The sequence below is a fragment of the Dunckerocampus dactyliophorus genome, chromosome 3, assembly GCF_027744805.1.
Source record: "Dunckerocampus dactyliophorus isolate RoL2022-P2 chromosome 3, RoL_Ddac_1.1, whole genome shotgun sequence".
NCBI lineage: Eukaryota > Metazoa > Chordata > Actinopteri > Syngnathiformes > Syngnathidae > Dunckerocampus > Dunckerocampus dactyliophorus.
In genome coordinates this window covers 14,750,867-14,773,092 of record NC_072821.1, presented here as the reverse complement: position 1 = coordinate 14,773,092, position 22,226 = coordinate 14,750,867, and the positions used below count along the sequence as shown (strand labels likewise).

The 22,226-nt window shown below is 40.0% G+C and overlaps 2 protein-coding genes across 2 annotated transcripts; one reads left to right on the top strand and one right to left on the bottom strand.

Moving 5' to 3' along the window:
* Positions 1-947: 947 nt before the first annotated feature.
* tmem41b (transmembrane protein 41B) lies at positions 948-7,754 on the bottom strand. The gene is made up of 7 exons (XM_054770689.1): positions 7,521-7,754; positions 6,070-6,187; positions 5,500-5,628; positions 5,253-5,346; positions 4,820-4,924; positions 2,984-3,122; positions 948-2,903 (listed from the first exon to the last, which is right to left on the bottom strand). Exons 1-7 carry the CDS (start codon positions 7,615-7,617, stop codon positions 2,734-2,736), a joined length of 852 nt encoding a protein of 283 aa, XP_054626664.1. The 5' UTR covers positions 7,618-7,754; the 3' UTR covers positions 948-2,733.
* An 853-nt stretch (positions 7,755-8,607) lies between these two features.
* On the top strand, positions 8,608-22,174 carry ipo7 (importin 7). The gene is made up of 25 exons (XM_054771360.1): positions 8,608-8,809; positions 10,591-10,672; positions 13,669-13,822; positions 14,036-14,194; positions 14,269-14,425; positions 14,693-14,782; positions 14,885-14,979; positions 15,052-15,136; positions 15,230-15,364; positions 15,678-15,777; positions 15,862-15,938; positions 16,031-16,147; positions 16,369-16,458; positions 16,592-16,757; positions 16,866-17,026; positions 17,232-17,360; positions 17,835-17,901; positions 18,129-18,254; positions 18,425-18,522; positions 18,603-18,698; positions 18,795-19,015; positions 20,547-20,758; positions 20,868-21,074; positions 21,174-21,290; positions 21,402-22,174. Exons 1-25 carry the CDS (start codon positions 8,726-8,728, stop codon positions 21,497-21,499), a joined length of 3,123 nt encoding a protein of 1,040 aa, XP_054627335.1. The 5' UTR covers positions 8,608-8,725; the 3' UTR covers positions 21,500-22,174.
* The last annotated feature ends 52 nt before the right edge of the window (positions 22,175-22,226 follow it).

The following is a 22,226-nucleotide window of genomic DNA, read 5'->3' as shown; positions in this document are numbered from 1 at the left end:
TTGCTCAACAAGACCAACATACTTCCGGTTAATGCCCTTCGAAATAAAACACCCCGCCCAATTGTAGGACCATTTGCTACAATTTAATAGTTCTCACGTCTTATACATCAACACTGGGATTAACACACGAAAATAAAGACAAGGATACATTATGAAACACATTAAATAAATTCTAGCATTTAACTCTTGTCATTATAATTAGTTCTACAATTAGTTTTAAAAAAAGACCCCCTCACCAACTAAAATCTTATTTTGATAAAATGCACTGAACTTCCGCGCAAGGCATAACTTTCTCTGGCTTCACAGTTGAATCGTTGCAGTTTATGCCTCTGGCTTCACAGTTGAATCGTTGCAGTCCCAAACCGTTTTGTAGCAGTCATCATCCCACTCAGTCTTTGGTTGCAACTGTAGTATCGAGTCTGACCATATTTGAATAAACCCCCCTAAATCGACAATATTATTTTCCAGACAATCGCCGCAATACGTTATTGCAATTATTTTAATTAAAATGTGACTTTATGTCATTTCCCCTCTTGACAATGTAGATTACATGGGCAAACAGTACACTCGTCCCCATTTGTACACTGTTACTAAATGCCAGGCTCGCCAAATGTCATCGTCACCGTTATAGTGTCGCCATCTAGCGACATCTTCTAGGTATACTAGATGACGGGCAGAACAGTGCAATAGATCAATTCAGCAGGTATTTCGCAAAGCTGATACAACACACACACACACATACAATTTCAATCTCCAAAAGAAAAAAAAATTACACTTACTGAATATCACTCTTGTAATAGCTATGAGATAGGGAATAAAACAACATAAGTGTGACGGTTGAGGGGTTCAGAATTGCTGGCGGGCTTCAGGGAGAAATTCCACGCTCAATATGTTTGAATTTGATAAATTCTCACTTTGATAACAAGAGAAAATGCCATGCTTGTCAATTTGATACAGAATGTTATTGTTTATTCATTAAGACATTATTTCCCAGTTTCATCAGTTTACCAATTGAAAGACCCTTTAAACAGAGCTTCCTTCTAAGCCAGTCCAGTGAGAAACATGAAACAAATTCCAAAGCTCTGACGAGGAAAACATGTTTTTCATTCATTTATGAATGAAAAGGAACATATCTGAGAGCAAATTTTCTTAGATTAGCATATTTCTGTTTATCATTCAAAATGCTTTAAAAAAAAAAAAAAAAAAATCTTACAGTACTTAACAGAAAACGGTTTAACATCAAGACATTTAAATGACCCAATGAATAAAATACAAAATCTGACAACGCTATAAATAAGTAGATTAAAAAAATTAAAGCAGTCTTATATAAAAACGCCTCGCCTGTGTGTACGTTTACTGCATTAGTTGGTAGAGTAGGGCAAAAACAGAATCAAAAACTCTAATGACCGTAATGGGACAAGATTTAGACCTTCCAAAAAGAGTTGGTTGGCACAAATCTGTACTGGAGCACTGTAGTGGGTTTAGACCAGGGGTCACCAACGTTTTTCCTTGTGAGAGCTACTTTTACAAAATGAAAATGGCCAAGAGCTACTCATTTTTGTAACATTTATTTTCAAAGCTTATTTTAAACCCAAACAAAGCGAATATGCTTGTTTTACCAGAACATTAACAAAATGCTGGTATCCACAACTCACATTTTGTATTTCAGAATGCATTTCTTTCTACTGTTCTTTCATTATTAACTCAAAACCTGAATGAAAATCAGGCTTGCGGGCACCACGTTGGTGACCCCTGATCTAGACGCACATAAGCTCTTTAAATACAGGCGTGCATCATCGTCCCTATATTAACAAACCTCAACACAAAACAGGGGGCATTAACTTGTTCTTGAGACATGTATAGTTTTGAAATTCTACTAGTTTTGGTTATTTGGGGGGAAAAACTAAACTACTATACTATGTGTACTATGTGGCAGCAGATACAGGCATGTTTAAGAGGTAGAACTCAAGAATCAAATAAACAAAAGCTGCTTACTGTATCACGGTCAAGTTTCATTTTTACTTGACTGTACATCTTCATTTCCTCCTCTGCACTTTTTACATTTGCTTAAGCAAGCACCAGATTTAAAAAAAAACAACTAAACTTCACTTTTAACGCAACAGTGACACTGACAGTTATTGCTTTTTTTTTTTAGGCGCAAGAGACAGAGAAAACAAAATAATCCTAAAACATGATAGGGAGTGAACGTTTAGGTGCTACAAATAGGATGTTGATGTCATTCACCGGAAGAATGGCTGTTTTTAGAAAGCAGTAACACTATAACCCATTAAAAAGGAGGACATTGGCGCCATCATTTTCTAAAGAAAACAATGCTGAATATTGTGATTGATTCTATTCAATATCCTGCAAAGTAGTGCCTTTAACTGTCAAGCAAGGATCAAACCAGTCAATGCAGTGCCTTAAATAAAAAATCACATTCTCTTATGTAGAGGGTGTGCACAATCAGAAAAGTAATTCACAGAAAATAAAACATGTTCGCACGGTGACCAGTTCAAACATCAGGAAGAAACCAACACTGTGTGGACCATTGAGGCATGTTTGTCATGTCATTGCCGGGAGAACCTTCCACCGGGATGTCAAGTAATTGTGACCAAGGCATAGCAACTTGACACACGTTCCTGAGGCAAAGGATCTGGAGTAAATAGGAGGGGGTGGGGTGTGTTACTGGGAGTGGAATCAGCCTGCAGATCAGGTGCTGAGGTCTTTAGTGATCTACTCTAGTTTCTGCTGCAGCTTTTTCTGGAAGCAGACGGGCAAGATGGAGAGCACAGCCAGGACGCCGAGCACAGCCAGAGAGTTCCAGGACACGGCCTCGCCAGCTGTAGTCAGTTTGTACAGTGTCGTACCTGCATTGATGGCCACAAAAGATGGCGGCGCCACACCTGTGATCGACACAGGTGACTCCGTGATAAAATTATTGCAGATAAAATACAAAAAATAAAAAAAATCACAAAATACCTACCTAAAAAGGTTCCAATGAAGAAAACCCCTAAGGGCACATTGATGACTGGCGAGGTGATGTTGATGAACCAGTTGGGAAGGAAGGGAGTTATCCTCAAGAAAATGATGTAATTGATTAAATGACCTCTATGTTTGTCAACCTGCCAATGAAAAGTAAGTAAAAGTAAGTCAAGGCAGACATCAATTAATGGCTTTCTAAAATATGTATATCCCTATATTAGGGATGTCCCGATCCACATTTTTTGGCTTCCGATCTGATCCGATTTATTTTATAGTCTTGTCGATCCGTTCCGGTACCGATCTTTTTTTGGTTTTTTTGTTTAAATATGATAATAATAGTAAGCTTTTGTTACAAATGAATTTGTGGAAATTAATTTGCTTATCAATAGCTCTTCAAAGCATTAAACATAATGCAAACAAAGTATTGCTGAATGTACTTTGTTATTACACAGCATGACCAACAATATTGTTTGGCTTTTGTAACAAACCCCTGTGAGTCAGGTCCCTAATCCAATAAATGATCCAATAAAATATAAAATTGGAAAAATTGGGTGTGCAAAATACTTTTAGGGTAGGACTAATTATTTGACATAGTTATAGATCAATTTGTGGTGTGATTTAGAATAAGACTTTTTTTTAAACACACTCTCTTAGGGCCCTATGAAATCCGTTTCATTTGTTCCCCAAATTCCGTTTTCTCTGTTTTCATTTTTTTTTAGAAATCAGTTTTTTTTTTACCTTTTCCACTTATTTTACCAGCATAGAGTGTGTGCTATGTTCGTGAAGAAAATACAAACATCCTTACATTTATTGATGCAATAGATCGTTGGTTCATTTTGTCCAGTAATTGAGAAATGGATGTAGCTTAGCTAACTTTTCTAATGGGATGTCAGCCTCAGCACATATTGCTACAAAATCCTCACCAAACTGTAATGGCCGTGCTTGTGATTAAGGAAGACGGAGTCACAGATGTAATTCCAATCGTGTTATTAATTTCAGATATTTTAATGACACCCTTATTTTGTTTACACATTTACAACAATGACAAATGTGACAAAGAGCGTTCTTATTTTGAAAGCCAGAATGTGTTGTGTGTGTTGAGAATGGCAATTATCGGTTGATACGCGCCGGGTGGAAGATAAACGTGCCTCTTGTCTTTTTTCACTTAGAACCTGCAAGTTGTCAGTGGGAAATGTAAAATGGTCTTTACATTAAGGCAGTAGAACACAACACAGTGAAAATACACTAATCTAGCCTGAGTCGCACACGCACACACAGCTGCACTAGATAAACTAAGCGAACCCTAGCTAAACTAGCTTCCATTCACGCTCCGTAACAGGAGTTTTCAAGTTTTTTCGCCACCTTTTCGACATGTTTAGTAGTGTTTATAAGGTCCCTATTATCAACCAGCGGTTAGAGCGGCACTTCTCGTGTGAGCTCCCTTCACCATAACGCAGCAGTCCGTGCACAGTGAAAGGGAACTACCCCTGTAGCTACGGAGCCCAATATCCAACGTCCAATGTGAAACTAAATTCACCACGGTATACCGCGGCCATGTCTTCATAGTGATGTTGCGTTTTCTTCTTGCGGGTGGCGCGACCCTAGTTGCAACCATCTCTAAGGCGCATTACTGCACCTACCATGTTGGAGTGTGGCTCAGAGTTACAAACTCATGGCGGAAGTCGATATTATCCGATCTTCACAAATGTAGCGGATCGATATATATATGGAATTTCCCTTGTGGGACTAATAAAGACATATCCAAATGAAGCATTGTGAACATCACTACCACTTTAAAATGTGCGTTCAATTCCCATTCAATCACTGTTACTCTTACCTGCTGGGACCACTTTTGGGCTTTTTCTGTGAGATATTTGTAGACCATGGGTCGGCCTACCAGGTAAGAAAGCATGTAGCAAAAGGAGGCCCCCAAACCAGAACACTGCCATGACACACAAACATAGTGACAGCTGCATTTTTCACCTTCACAAACCCAAAGTACAAAGTCACTCTGAATGCATTGAAAGCACAATTTATCCAGTGTACTTCCACAACTTAGTGGAAAAGCAGTTTCATCAGCTGTTTGACAAAAAAGCCTTCAATTTGTTAACAATTTACAATAAAATACAACAATAGGCCCTGTTGGGATTCCAAATTCAACAAACACATAAAATGTGAACATGTAAATAAATCCAGTGTATCCCAGTAATATGTTTTAAAAACTAATACAATATCAATCTCACAGTCTACTAATAAGATTTCTTACTCACCAAGCAGACTAAGAAGAGAGCCAAGGGGAATGGGTAAAGATATCCAGACAGGATGCTGAGGAAAATGGATCCAGGGATTGCAAATGTCTGTAGGCTAATAGAGGTGTCAAGGTTTTTTTTTTGTTGAGACATTAAACATCATAGAGACTTGCACAGATTCAATGAAATAAAAGTGTTGTAATAATGCACAACAGTGCAAAAGGGTTCAAATTGGTTGCAATGGGTGCACTTTTTTTCCTGAGGATACAAAACATATGTTGCAAAGTAGGCCACCAACACCTGGCTGTAGTAAGTGTCTTTGTATTTGGATAGGACGGTTCCCAAAGCTTTAGCATCATCCATGTCTTTGGGGATCTTGATTTTCTCCATTTCATCACTAAAAAAAAAATATTTGACAACATCAGTCGACTACAAAGTAGTTTTGGCTTCCAGAATGACAGATTATCAAATGGTGACTTTCTTCGTTAAAACACCAGCCATTAAATAGATTCCACACAACCGACTCTTTTAAACCTCTGATTAATTTACTGTAATGTGTTAGAAATGCGTTCGATGTCTATGGTAAAGAAAATTCAGAGCCTCTTAATTTACTGGTGACAAAGCTTTTTTAATAAGTTCACTACAGTCTGTTTTGATATCCTGCATAGTGACTGACCTCAATCGTGCCGCCTGCTTCAAAAGAAACTGCACAAAACAATGTATGTAGGACACATTTGTTGCTGTGTCATCACAGTGAACACAAAACCACAACATCTCACCGTAAATTCACTGTACTGTATAACTGCACGGGTTACCAAGACAACATGAAGCTACTTACTCAGGAAGCTCTGGAAAGTTCCTGTAGACCAGATACATGGCTGAGGCTGAACTGGTGAAGATAGCCAGCAGAATGAGGAGAGACATGCGGGCTGAGCTACCTGCAACATGACGACCGTCTGCAAGCAAGGAAAAGAAGAATTTGCATAACTTTTGACAAGTTTACAATTATCATACTGTACATTGTTTATTCCATGGTAACAAAATGGTATGTTCAAGGGAAAATTAACTTTTCAGCTGCATATCATCTTAAACCGACTAAAGGAGATGAAAGGAGATTGGTTGTTTTTCCTTGCTCAAATGCTCGCACATGTGTGGGTTCAGTTAGTTTTCTTTAATGTATGAAGAGCGTGGATGTATATCTCCTCAATGTCAAGTGTCTTAAGTTGCGATAACTCCTGTTTCTATACAAATAGTAAGTAAACTTGACAATTTCAGCACCAGTTTGGATTGCATGAATAACAATAATAGCAAATACAGAGTATGGATTGCCTACTTTATTTGATGAATTACATTAACTTCGTGATCAGTAATTAAACCCATCTTAAAGTGGGTAGCAATGGACTGTAAAAGTAATTTATGTTACTCCCTATGAGTTGTGCTTAAAGTGCTTTGGAAAACATGCATTGAGCTGTGTGAGAAATGTCAAGTCAATCCAATGTATGGGGTCAAACTTTGAGGTTTAATAACGGCACCATCATGTGACGTATTTGTCAGAAAAATACAGTACAGACAACACACTTGGGGTATATGTTTTACCAAAATTTCATCACTTTTGTGTGTAGTGGTTCAGCTTGAACAAGTTAATGTTTACGTTTAATGATTAAAAGGGTTCCTCTGTGTCCTGGGTGCTGTAGTGACACATAATTGACTGGTTCGAGAGCAGTGGGTTTTCAAAGAGTGAGGCGCAGAATCTTGAAAAAAAATGATGGAAAACATAACTTAAGCTATACGAAAGGCAACATGGATTTTTACTTCCGACAGTAAGCACTCTATAAACTCTAGAAAATATTTGTCAAGAAGTAGGGGAAGCGTAAACAGTTCTAGTGCATTACAGCATCCTCACATATGAATCAGAAGGTGATTCATCAGACATCTTGAGCTAAATATTTGAATGGAATAAATCGTCAAAAAGTCTTTTGTTTATTTCACGTGTGTTAAAAACAAGATTTCGCAATGGTCTTCTGTTAGGCTAATCACGTGACATCTACACTCCTAACTACACCGCAACATGACAGCGTATGTTTTTTTTTTGTTCTTATGCTAAGCTAACCTTACCTAGTTTTCAGGTGGTTAGCTACATTCAACTAGAACAGCGTGTTCCAACAGGGAAGTCCAAACAAAATCTTCATTCCCAGAGAAAATGGGATAAACTCTTGTTCCGGGTGGTTTAATATTTTACCATTTAAAAACACATTGTATGACAGTTAGCCCTTACAAGCATACCCTTACCTGTCAGTGCTATGGAGTCCTTAGCATTAGCGCCCACTTCCTCCTGTGACAACACCAAGCCGTCACTGTTTCGTTTATCCCCCCGCTTTGTGGCCATTTTCTGGGATAAAGTGCCAGTACAACGACGGGTGACAATTTGTGTAAGAGTCAGCAGAGAAACAGAAGACACCGGTATGGTGACAGTCTGCTGACACGTTACACAGTACGACCCTTGACCTTCACGTCGACTGCATTAACTCGTACGATTGAGAACAGCGCCCCCAACTGGAACACATCATATTATACCAATTGACTTGTTTTCCCACGTATCCCCCTGATACTGAGAAGAATACAAGTTGCCATTTCTTTGCATTAAATACATTTATTGGATTTTTTTGTTAGAAATTGTTAATTTTTTTAAACAAGGTCCTTACCAGTCAATAGTGCCAACTCGATTCTTTCATCCATCATCTTTCCTGTTTTGATTAGAGAAGCAAGACATTTTAAAAAATATCTACCTGTCTACATTTTTTATATTTAATTTTCAGTTATTTTTAACATTCGACATGAAAAAACATTGGAAGTTGGTTTTGACAATTTGTAAACTCTGTGTCACATGTTTTTAGTTTCCATTCTGATTTACAAATATGCTCACTCTCCTCTGACATTTTCTACTGTACTTTGCGTCAAGGTGTCCATCTTCTGTTTGCATAAGTGACTTTACAATGGCGTCACAAAGGTGATTACATCAATTTGCTTTGAAATTTACTAGTTGTCATCCCCTTTTTCATATTACTGCGCATTTTTCAACATAAGTCTTTAAACTCAACGTGATCATCTGGGGAAAAATGACCACATTTTGGATTATGGGCGACTAATAAACACTGAAAAATATTTTTATCTTGTTAAAAAAAAACAAGTGAACAATTATTTAAGTGAAAATATATGTCAATGAATCATTCGTTGTTTTTGCATGGCGAAGCACCATGTAGAAGTGGATAAGTCTTAATGTTACAATTGTAGTAAAAACTACAACTCCCACTGGTGTGCAGGCGCAGCCGGATATTCGTTTGCACAAAGTTGGCGCTGATCTATCCGGGTACTTCATTCGCTTCTTCCTTTCGCGCCGGGTAACCGGAGAGCTGTGCGTCCATGTGCGCAGTGCCTGGGAACTGATAAGACATCTGAAATTGCCTAAATCCGAGCCGCAAGCAAGAGTTTTTGCGATGGATCCAGAGGTTTTGGTCGAGGCCCTGCGGGGCACCATGGACCCCAATCTGCGAGAGGCAGCGGAAAGAAAACTTAACGAGGTGAGGCTCAAAGTTAGGCTTCATGTTGAGCTCTTAAATGGGTGATGGCAGTTGTGGCGCGGTCTCGCATCGGGCCTCGGTCGCTCACAACATCAAGATGGTGCCACCACGCAGGCTTGGCACCTCGATTGCTCAAGTGCGAAATTCCCCTCCTATAATGACAGACTGCCTCTCACACCACAAATAGCAACTCACCTTAAATGTCATACTAATAATCCAGATACCTGGACTCTATCGCTAGAGCTAGCTCAATGAGCCAGCTGTGTGGCTAACGCTAAACTGGCTACCTTGTCGTTTCTCAATCAAAGAAAGATTACGCCACTATACCACACGCCTATAGAGGAAGTGAAAACTGTCTAAACAGACGGTGAAATGTGGTGATTTTTTGACTTGAGCTGTTGTGCATATTAAAGCCAAACAAGAGTCCCTTTAGCCATAGCTAACAAATAGCTAAGTTAGCCGGAGGTTACTTGTTGGATGAGCTCTGCTACATAGCTGCTGCTCACGTGTCACTGACAAGCCTGAAAGCAATGAAAAATGCATGTTTAGTATTCTTGAACGAAAGCATCTACTTTCACTACTACAGTGTTTATAATGCCAACAATTCCTGATAATTCTCGTCGTTATTTCCATACGCGGATTTGACCGAAGTGTGTCAAGTTAGCAACAATGCGTTGTTTCAGTATAAGGCACTACAGTAGTTGCGTTGTCCCTACTTGTATGTGGTTTTACATCACATTATTTCAGCCTACAGTGGCTACTGTCAACGCTTTAAAAAAGTGTCAAGTGCTTAAACATTTCACGTTTGTGGGGTTGCGTAACAAAACAGGAGAGCGAATACGATTTTTAAAATGACCTTGTTTTTGTCACGCGTATTGTGCTTTTCGAAGAAGTTATATTTTTGCATTGCTTTTTAAACTGTATGTACACGACTTTCTTACTGGTGACATCAGCAAGGTTAAGAGTAACCTTGCGTGAAGTATTGGACGTCCCGTTAATTAAGTGCCACTGCTTTGTTTCTCCATACATAGTGTTATTTTCTTTGAGCTGTGCGACTGTAACTTTATGTATTTTATGCCACGATGAACTGGATGTATTTTCATGCTGTTCTATGGCGCTGTCGATGATTATTTTGTATGAGTCACAATTGTTGCATAGCTGTGATTTTGCACATACAGCAGTGTCAAATTTGTCATTGTGTTGGTAGAAATCCTATACTTGTCATCAAGTTGTACAGAGAGTGAAAAGCATGTTGTCTGGGGGAGGATGGAGTCCTTCTGCTCAAGTGCACAGTTTCTAAATACAGACCTATGCTTAGTCATGGGCTGTTTTTTGTTGGTTGTGGAAGATGGCCAGGTAGTGACTGAACAAGCATTGTAAAATATTGGAATGTAGAACATGCACTGTTCATTTTGAGCAGAATTGTTGCGGAAATTTAAAAACTGGCCATACTTACTCTAAATTTAAAATCTACGTGTGTCACTTTATAGGCCAAATTAGCAGTGACTGACCCCTCCTCATTCCAGCATTTTATTGTGACAGTTTTATTGTTTTAGTTTAAATGTTCTCAAAACTACATTGTGCTTTCATTGTGCTTTTTTCCCTACAATTAAACAGATTATTGTGTTAATTAATTTATGAAATATATAAAACCAGGAAGTATTTAATTCAAATAGAACAAAATTAACACTTTTCGTGTGTGTTGTTGTTTTTTTTTTTTTTAAATCAGAGCTTTTTTATTTTATGCTTTGCCTAAATTTGTTTCCATTTCTGATTTGTAGGGTCACACCCAGGTAAACTTTTTGTCCACTCTGTTGCGTGTCACCATGACTGATCAGCTGGATTTGCCTGTCAGGCAAGCAGGTGAGTGGCAACCAGTATAATATTTATTGACCTTACTGTCATTTGCTTTTCCTGTATCATAGTGGATTCAATTTAAGAAAGAGGATAAGCGGGGGAAAGCTGATGTTGACATTCAAACACTTGTTTATGCTGGGCTAAGTGTAGGAAATGTTTAATACAAAGTCATTTTCCAATGGTTAAATCTTAGTAGTTTATATGTACAGTATGTACTTATTTCTGTACTATTGAAAATGTATTTAAAAAAAAAAAACATTGCCGGGGGGATTGTTTAAGGCAAACAATATAATATTGAAACCTCGAAAGTCAAACAAGCCATTCTGTAGCGTTCACCAACCTTTTGTTCATATTTAAAACATTTTTTCCTATAACTGGTAAGGTAAAGAGAAATAAGTATTTCCAGAGTCAACTCTAACCAACAGAAAACAAATTTACAGATAACATTTGAACATTCTTTCATACAAGTGGGAAAATAGGTGAACAATATATAATAAAAAAATCAAATCGCACACCTTTCGGTTTGATGTAGATGGAGCAAACAGAAGTGTGTTGAAAGGATTGCTGAAGGCACCTGTATTTGTGCATCACTCTAACAGTCTTACTGTCATATCAATATAAATAGGTTACCTGGTTGACTGTGACCCAATTGTACCGTTTAGCTGGTTAGCCATACAGTATGGCACTTATTAGTCAGAACACAGACATGGATCACTTTCCTTCAGTTACTGGGCATGCGGTTATCACAGTTTCCCTCTTAGCCATCATTTGTACTCTCTTGGTGGTATCCCAAAACATAAAACCCACAGGAACATTTCTGGTGTCAATCCTGTGTTGTTCACCTGACTGAAGTCAAGCAACATTTGCTGAAGTCTAGCGTGATATGCTGACGTCTCATGTGGCATCACGCATGATGGTGGTTCGACCTCCCAAGTTTCTTGTTTCCTTTTCAGGTGTGTTTTCCAGAAAATTTTGTTTGAACTCTGCACTGTACACTAGGGCTGCAGCCATCGAATATTTTAGTCATTGGGTATTCGACTGAAAATTCCTTTGATTTAAAACATTTTTGCTTGGTTAAAGAGCAATTATAAATGCACAAGAGAAAATAAGAAATTTCACTTAACAATTAACGACCAATTTTTTTAGATAATCAACAGTTTCATTTCTTAAATTGACATTGTGCATAGGAACAAACAGAATTTTTTGGATCTGATGGACTACATACAGCTGACTTGTGGATTAATTTATCCATCCAAGACTGTGATTTACAGAAAAAGGAGAAAAATGAGTTAAATGACATTACAAAGACTAAATTACATATTACATATTAAATTATGTTGATAGTTGTGCATTTATAACTCATAAACTTGGACAGGCCTACTAGAAATAAGACAAATATTCTTTATAAGATATTGGGTTTTTGCCGTGTTGAAACTAAAATTTAGAAACCTACTGTTGTGGAACACATTACTCTCAACTAAGAGTGAGGCACACACTTCTTTGCTTTATTACGCAGTATTGTCAGCTTGAGGTCACGAACAGATGGCCAGACATTCTCCTTGGTAGACAGTAAAATTCATGGTTCGTTTTTATCACAGCAAGTCTTCCAGGTCCTGAAGCATCAAAACTGCCCCAGACCGTCACACTACCACCACCATATTTTACCGTCGGTATGATGTTCTTTTTCTGAAATGCGGTATTACCGTTACAGATGTAATGGGATACACACCTTCCAAAAAAATTCTACTTTTGTTTTGACAGACCACAGGGTTTTCGTCTTGGAGCCATGCAGGCTGTTTTTGCCCAGTGTCTTTCTTTTGGCGAAGTCATGAATACTGACCTTAACTGAGGCAAGTGAGGCCTGCAGTTCTTTGGATGTTGTTGTAGGGTCTTTTGTGACCTCTTGGATGAGTCGTCGCTGCGTTCTTAGGGTCATTTTGGTTGGCTGGCCACACCTGGGAAAGTTGACCACTGTTCCATATTTTAGTTTCATTTAAAAACTGCATTTTGTGTTTAGTTGTGTTGTCTTTGACCAATATTTACATTTGTTTGATGATCTGAAACATTTACGTGTGATATACATGCAAAAAATACAAAATAATATCAGGAAGGGGGCAAATACTTTTTCACACGACAACGTGCCCGATACCTGTCAGTGTTCAACTTGCTGTTAGCCGGAAATTCTCCCACACTTTGGACATGTTCTGTGTTTTTGTTGTTGTTGTTGTTGTTGTTGTTTCCCTTCCAACATTATTGTTGTTTTCCCTTGCCTCTTCCATCTTCCCGCTTCTTCAACCCTACATCCGTTTCTTCCTCTGCGTTGGCGATGTAAGAGCGTTGGTGACATAAGCACATGTGAGGATTTCTCCAGGCAGACAAAATGCCTTGATTATTTTTTTGTAATCGAGGTGCTCTGATTTCTTGGAATTGTTTCACTCCTGCTGTACACTCCACTCTAGTCACAAATCAGCCATCTTACGGCAGTGTGACTAGCTACCTACACCCACCTTGGTGAGGCTATTGATCTGTTTCAAGGAGTTATGTGAAATAGTTTTCACACAGGAAAGAAAAATCCATCAGATGTTTTTTTTTGTTTTTTTTTAAATGATCAATGCGCAGATACAAGTCAAAACTGTGGGAACTCCTTAGAAGAGTAATCACGTGTAAGAGAAAGACGTGAAAGAAAAGGCCGAAAATTTGTTACTATTTTTAAGAGTTCTGTAGTATGGTGTTCATTTGTGTCAGCAAATGAACACATGCCTCCCCCGCACCCCCCTACCCCCTCCACACACACACACACACACACACACACACACACACACCGGATCGATAACAACCTTTTGGCATATCAAATTCATGAAAGATATTTACTTTTGTCTGGAATTTGGCATTGTGGAAAGTAATATGTACATTTCACTATTCACATGTTAATACATTAAGGGTTGGATATTGTCAATTGTTGTCCTGCCTCCTAACACATAATTTTCCCGCTTTCCATGAAGGTGTGATTTACCTTAAGAACATGGTAACCCAGCACTGGTGCGATGGAGATGGTTCTTCTACAGAGACACCCATCAATAAGATTCCAGAGGAAGATCGGCAGTTCATTCGAGATTCTATAGTGGAGGCAATCATCCACTCACCTGAGCGCATCAGGTGACCATATACACTTTATGCACAAGTCAGAAATGATTCCACTTGTGAGGTTCTATGTCCAAGTGCCCAAAGTAAATATTTGGGTGATGATTGCAGTGAGCAAGTATTTGTTTTGTTTGTAAAGAACCTGTTTGACTGTTGTCCTGTCAGCCTCTGAACACTTTCCATTTTTCTGGCTGACAGCATAAAGCCTATCCGTTTTGTATCCGACAGGGTCCAGTTGACAACGTGTATCCACCACATGATCAAGCACGACTACCCAGCCAAGTGGACAACTATCGTGGACAAGATCGGTTTCTACCTGCAGTCTGACAACAGTGCAGGATGGCTGGGCATCTTACTCTGCCTTTACCAGCTAGTCAAAAACTATGAGTAAGTCTGTGGTTGTGTCCTAACATTAAGCCACCATCGAGCTCGTGGCTGACTTGTCCTCCTGTATGTATCAGATACAAGAAGCCAGAGGAGCGTCAGCCTTTGGTGGCTGCCATGCACATCTTCATGCCCATGTTGAAAGAGCGTTTCATTCAGCTTCTCCTAGACCACTCCACTGATTCTGTACTCATACAGAAACAGATCTTCAAAATTCTCTACGCTCTTTTCCAGGTAATACGACAGGACCCACTTTCTCTGAGGTACTTCTTGAAAATGCTTGTGTTGTGTGCTTCCAGGTTTTTTTTTTAAAAATGGTGTGTGTGTGTGTGTACACAATATATCTATGAAAGTGCCCTATGCTTATGACAAACACATTAGGTAAATTAGGTCATTGATGAGTATTTGTCCCTTTGGCCCACTTCAGATGTATTCGAGGACTTCATTTCTCCTACGACAGCTGAGAATTTTTAAAGTGACTTTGCTCTCTTGTGTGCACAGTATAACCTTCCCTTGGAACTCATCAACAGACAGAACTTGACAGAATGGATGGAGATTCTCAAGACAGTAGTGGACAGAGATGTCCCTCCGGTGAGATTTTATCCTATATCTTCCACCAAGATTTAGAAAGAGCTCTTGCACACTGTTGCACTTCTGTATTATGCACTGACTGGGCTAGTGTTTTTGGTTCAGGAGACAATGCAAGTTGATGAAGAGGAGAGGCCCGAGCTGCCCTGGTGGAAGTGTAAGAAGTGGGCCCTTCACATCTTGGCTAGGCTATTTGAGAGGTATAAGGTTATCCTGTCATGAAGGTCTTGTGACATGTCGTTGGTGTCACTTATGTTATACCTTTCCTGCAGATATGGAAGCCCAGGTAACACAACCAAAGAGTACACAGAGTTTGCAGAACTTTTCCTCAAGGAATATGCAGTACCAGCACAGCAGGTATGGATCAGGAGCTGTGATGTAAACAACGGTTCTCCAGTCAAACGTAATTATGCAAATGTAATGTAATTGTCTTCATTTGTCTGCTTTTAGGTGCTGCTTAAAGTCTTGTATCAGTACAAGGAAAAGCAATATGTGGCTCCTAGAGTGCTCCAGCAAACACTCAACTATGTCAACCAGGGGATTGCTCATGCTCTCACATGGAAAAACCTCAAACCACACATTCAGGTACACAATCACTATGTACGTTCATTGTGAAGCCTGCAAATTCTTGTTGACAAATGACTGCCAAACATTAGAGTTAAGCATAGATTAGTAATATCAGTCTTGCAGCTGTATACTGGCGCCCAAGCTGTGGGGGAATCTGAGCTATTGATGCAATAACGTGTGTTGCAAACTGGTTGATGCCTTAAAAATCATATTTAATAAATACATAATAATGAGCTAAGATGGGTACCTTCAACATTAAAGTGTCTTTTCCACCTCTTTGTCTTTTCTCTACCATGATACTGATTTCTGTCGTCTTATCTTTGTCCCTCAGGGCATCATTCAGGATGTGGTTTTCCCCCTCATGTGTTACACAGACAGTGATGAGGAGCGGTGGCAAGAGGACCCCTATGAATACATTCGCATGAAGTTTGGTACGCAAAGGATACTGCTAAATTCCCGTTGTAAAGGATTTTAGTGGGTCATTGATGAGTATTTGTCCCTTTGGCCCACTTCAGATGTATTCGAGGACTTCATTTCTCCTACAACAGCTGCCCAGACACTCCTCTTTACTGCTTGCAATAAAAGAAAAGAGGTCTGTTTATTTGCCTTTTTACTGACAATTTGAGTTGATCTCAAGTTTGAGTGATGCTTTTAAGGCTATAGTATCTGTCTTATTTTGTTTAGGTGCTGCAAAAGACAATGGGCTTCTGCTACCAGATTCTCACTGATCCTGCCACTGATCCCAGAAAAAAAGATGGTGGCCTCCACATGATAGGGTCTCTGGCTGAGATCCTGCTCAAGGTAAGCGGACTCCCATATGTAAAGAAGAATTACATGGGAAAGTTCTTTACCGGGCATTCTTAATGTAGCACTGCTTTTTTTTTTTTGCTTTTTTTTTGTTGTAGTGGTGAACCAATGATAAAGTCCAAAGTAACCTTGGAAGTTGCACATCCTAATTGAACAGGAAACATCTTGTAAAGCGCGTGGCTTTCAGTAACACAATAATTTGTTTCTTCACATAGAAAAAGATTTATAAGGACCAGATGGAGTTCATGCTGCAGAATCACGTCTTCCCCCTGTTCCACAGTGAACTGGGCTACATGAGAGCCAGAGTAAGTGAAAATGTGAACAGTGAAGATTGTTCATTGACAGTTCTCAATTACGCTATATTGAATTAATACTTAAATGTTATGGTCTAGGTCAGTTTTTCATTGTGTTTTAAGTATATGCCAAACCTTGTTTTAGGCATGTTGGGTGCTTCAGTATTTCTGTGAGGTGAGGTTCAAAAGTGACCAGAACCTGCAAACTGCTCTGGAGCTCACCCGCCTCTGTCTAATCAATGACAATGAGATGCCAGTGAAGGTGGAGGCTGCCATTGCCCTGCAGGTTCTCATTAGCAACCAGGAGAAAGGTGATCAAACAATGCATCATCATTTGCTGGTTCTGTGACTCCTATGTACAATTCAAGAGTCATTTCAGTCCTCCTTAACGCCCGTGTGTATATGTTTGTTTACCTCAGCCAAAGAATACATCACTCCCTTCATTCGGCCGGTGATGCAGGCTTTGCTGCATATTGTCAGGGAGACTGAAAACGATGATCTTACCAACGTCATACAGAAGATGATCTGTGAATACAGTGAGGAGGTCACTCCCATCGCGGTTGAGATGACACAGCACTTGGTAAGTGCAATCTTTATGCAATGTGTGCTGGTGTCATTTCATGTGACACAGCCTCTTCTAAACCACTAAGGGATTGAAAAATGATTTGTAAGGATGGTGCTCTCTCAGTTGGAGTTTGGAAATATATCACACACACTACTAATGATAAAAGAGGGTATAGATCCTCCAGACACAATCACAAGCCCCTCTCTTTGCTCTCTGGCAGGCTATGACGTTCAACCAGGTGATTCAGACAGGGCCTGATGAGGAAGGAGGAGATGACAAGGCTGTGACGGCTATGGGCATTCTCAACACCATCGACACATTGTTGAGTGTGGTGGAGGACCACAAAGAGGTGATCAGTAAAGCCACTGTTCAGGCTACCCACACACAAAACACACACACACGCTGCTGGATTATCTCAGTACCACTTCCTCTGGTCTGCTGTCGCTTCTGTGGTAACACACTTCAGCCACCCACCAGCTCCTTGGAACATGCTCTGTTCTCGCATGTTCTGAAAGCACTCAGATTGGGGCAGGAGCTAGAAATAGTGCCCAGGCCTGCTGCCACTGTCTTCTGAAGCACAGTCGTTCAAGCCAAATGCCATTAGATATGACAAAGCAGCCTTGATTTGCACAAACGAATAAGAAACACTGCAATACATTTTTTCAAGCAACTGTCTCTCATGTAGAACTACTATTTGCATGCACGAGCAATATGTAATCAAGGTAAGTTGTTAGTTGTCTGACTTGCCTTGGTAAAGCTGTTCTCATGCATCTTGAGAGTTCTCTTTTCTGATTTAACTCTAATCGCATTTAACCTGATGCAGATCACACAGCAACTGGAGGGCATCTGTCTGCAGGTGATAGGCACCGTACTGCAACAACACGTAATGGGTAAGCTGGGGTCCAGTTCTTCATGTTCAACCACATTGTCTGCACCTTGCTCCCAATGCTCACTGGCATATTTTAATGTCAAGAAATCCTTTGTCTCATGTTTTCTGCTGAAAAAGGCACAGACTGCATACATTAACTTATATGTTGTTGCAAATATACTGGCTGTGTACTCAATGTATGTAGACCTCCATAAATATATATATATATATATATTTCCTTTTTTCCAGAGTTTTATGAGGAAATCCTGTCATTAGCTCATAGCCTGACTTGCCAGCAGGTGTCACCACAAATGTGGCAGCTCCTTCCATTGGTGTATGAAGTCTTCCAGCAAGATGGATTTGACTACTTCACAGGTTAATACACTGGAACAAGCATTTACTGTATTGTCACAATGCTATCTTTTTATGCTTGCTGATAATCCGGATCCACACCAAATATCCTTACTGTATCAAGTTTTGCTATGATTATAACCACAAGCACTGGCATGGAAATTCACTTGTGTGAACAATTGTCTCTATTTCAGATATGATGCCTCTCCTTCACAACTATGTAACAGTTGATACAGACACCCTCCTCTCTGACACCAAATACCTGGAAATTATGTATGACATGTGCAAGAAGGTATAATGTCTCCATGTAATAAATGCTACTGAACTTCTGTGATCAGATGGTTGACCTTTTTGTCTTGTGATCTCACAAAGGTCCTGACAGGCGATCCAGGCGAAGACCCTGAGTGCCATGCAGCCAAGCTACTGGAAGTAATCATACTGCAATGCAAAGGTCGTGGCATTGACCAGGTCTGTCATGTCACGTTTTGAGTTTTATAATTCCTGGATACTGCACACAACATAGATCTACTATATTGGTATACTATTCTACTTATGTAATTTTAGGTTGTGCCCTTATTTGTGGCTGCTGCACTGGAGCGTTTGACACGGGAGGTGAAGACCAGCGAGCTGAGAACGATGTGCTTGCAGGTGGCCATTGCTGCACTTTACTACAGTCCTCCTCTTCTCCTAAACACTTTGGAGAATCTACGATTCCCCAACAACACTGAGCCAATCACAAACCACTTCATCAGCCAGTGGCTCAAGGATGTCGATTGCTTCCTCGGGTAAGATCATTTTTAGCATAAATAAATCTTATCTTTTACTAAATACTGTGTGGCTAGAAAGACTGGTTCTGCTTCACCCGCCGTACACATTTCCAAATTATTATTTTTTAAAAAGTCTTTTAACATCGAAGCTGTACCTGGTAGTAGGATTTGCAATTATATTTTTACATTACGGTAAGTCTTGAACTATGGAAGTTATTCCAGTAGTTCCTGAAGCGAGAGACTCTTCACTTTCTCGTGATATATACAGGTCATCACGATAATCATTGGGACTAAGTCACAGCAGCTCCAGGAAGACTCGGCATTGATGTTGAAAACAGTGTGGGGGGTGTCTGTGTAGAGAGCAGCTTGAGCCCATGTGACTGAGAGGGTCAGAGAAGCTAATTTCCTACGACAAAGTTCTGAAATTTGAATTTCATTTGAAATTCAGTTTTATGCATTAAGAAACACTTACAGGTGTACCGTGTTGTAGGTACAAAGGCTGCAGTTACACATCGCATCTTGTTGAAAATTTGCATTTTCTGGTGATGGAAAATGTAATTGAATTGATTTGAGCCAGCACCCTCTGCTGCAGGGGTCCCCAAGCACTGGTCCGTGGGAAGCTTTCAGGTGCAATGATTTAAAGAATTATTTAGGAAATAAATACATTGAATTGTATGTAAATGAATATACATTTTGGAAATATGGGACATTATTTTAACTACAAAATTATATCCAGTTACAAATCCCATTAGTTTGCGTGAATATGTTTGTTGCGAGCCCAATTTGGTCGACGGCCCTTGAACACACCATTGTGACAAACTGTATCCCACGCAGCACAGACAACTATACTGAATTTTTACCGTTTTTCTTTCACACATATTTGCTTCCAAATGCTAATACTCTGTGGGAATGCATAAAGATTGGTTTGATGACGTTACCGTGCACAACTTCAAGTTAATTCAAGCTCGCACACTGTTACCACACACATCAAACAGCGGTGAATAATCTTCTCTCTGAAAAACAAACTCCAGGCTCGTACTGGTGGATGGTGGATCTGCATTCCTTTTGTGCTTTCAATTTGATGTTCCCGTCTTTGGTTTTACACAACACATCATAAATAAGAAATTATATCGCTATAATGTACGAAACCCCCACCCCTCCCCTGTTGGGGGCCGCTGCTCTACTGGATTCATAGCTGCAAACTCCCCAAACCAAACCTGCAGATAGGATATGGTTTGATGGCACTATTTAAGTTACTCAAATATCAATAGGAATCATTTACAATTTAAGCAGAGAAAAGTAATCTGCGAATATGAAGCGAAACAAATGCAAAACTGCAAATATGTGAAGATCTACTAATATGTGAAGATCTACTGTTTATTCCAGTCTTCACTTTGTTGCAGTGGGCTGTTTTTGTTGCTGCCCTTCTTTGGGGGGGGGGGGTAAAATTTGTCTCCTTACAGGATTCCCTAGCTCTCCTCCATTGTTAATGTCTCATTCAGACTGAGGAGCTCAACGTAATGTGATTTTTAATGTGTTTTCCAAACAGCCTCCATGACAGGAAGATGTGTATCCTGGGATTGTGTGCCCTCATTGACCTGGAGCACAGGCCCCAGGCTATCAACCAGGTTGCTGGCCAGCTTCTTCCAGCAGCCATCCTGCTTTTCAGCGGTCTCAAGAGGGCGTACGCCTGCCGAGCAGAGCACGAGAATGAGGATGATGACGACGACGACGAAGATGGGGAAGACGACGATGATAATGGTAAAAGATTTAGTTTTAGGGTTTTCATTGGCGTATTGCTTCTGAGGGGCAGCTCTTGGGTGTTTCTGTGATGCTTACACCTGATCCCTTCACTTTTGTCTGAATGTAGCCGAGCTCGGCAGTGATGAGGACGACATTGATGAGGAAGGTCAGGAATATCTCGAGATGCTTGCCAAGCAGGCAGGAGAGGATGGAGACGACGAAGACTGGGAGGAAGACGATGCTGAGGAGACTGCACTCGAGGGTTACACTACAGCGGTAGACGACGAAGACAATTTTGTGGACGAGTATCAGATCTTTAAAGCCATACTACAGAGTAAGACAATTGGTCCAGCTCATCTTTTAAATCCAAATGACTGAATGGTGTAGTCAGTGTTCAATGATTCGCTGATGATTCATTATCACCCGTGTGCAGATATTCAGTCACGTGACCCAGCCTGGTACCAGGCACTAACTCAAGCCCTTGATGAAGAACAAGGCAAACAGCTTCATGACATTGGCACACTTGCAGACCAGAGACAGGCAGCACATGGTGAGAATTTTAATTGTCCACTTTTTTAAAATTTATTTTACTACCATTCATTACCGTATACTTGGTGCTGTCCCAGAATTCTTAGCACTGATTCATATTTTCAACTTCCAGAATCCAAGATGATCGAGAAACACGGCGGGTACAGGTTCACAGCGCCAGTGGTGCCACCTAGTTTTGACTTTGGAGGCACCGCTCCTGGAATGAATTGAGTCACCCGCTCTACTTTTTATTACTCTGTGACTGATTGTAGTGAAGTGAGAAAAAAAGCTTGTGTTGTTCCCTTAAGTAGTGGTTCCAGAACTGGTTCTTCTCAGTCATTCTTCAGTCTTATCAATCGGGGGAAATAGCGCGAGAAGATGTGGGACAGCAACCAAAATGCAACCAATGGCTGGGGAAAACAAACCAAGAACTTGAGCACGATGCAAGAGGAAATGCTCTGAGCAACACTGTCTTCTGGAGTCCAGGAGGGACTGCTGCCACGACGACAACTCTCCTGTTTCTTTCCCACTTAAACAAAATTGAGGGATTAACCTTTAAGAAATTGATAATGGGACTAAATATTACATTATCACTGTCGTGGCCATGTGGCTGTAGTAAGATTATACCTCTGGTAGTGGTGATATCAGTTTTATCTGCATAAACAATCCAGTTTATGTACATACAAGCCAAGGTTATTGATTTTTGTCAAGTAGCCTTGAAAGGCAACCGGAGGCATTTATAAGGTGTCAACAACTGTATTCATATGTAGCATATTGGATACGTCATAGCGCTATGTGATGCCTGATCTCTGTAAATTAATGACTAGCACTTTCATATTGTTCAGGTCTCCTAGCCTTCTGTATCAGACTGCAATTTTTTTTAAATTGAAGACTATTTAAAATGAACTCAGCTGTAACTTTGTTACTTTGCGAGCGACTTCAGCCACGGCTGCTTGTC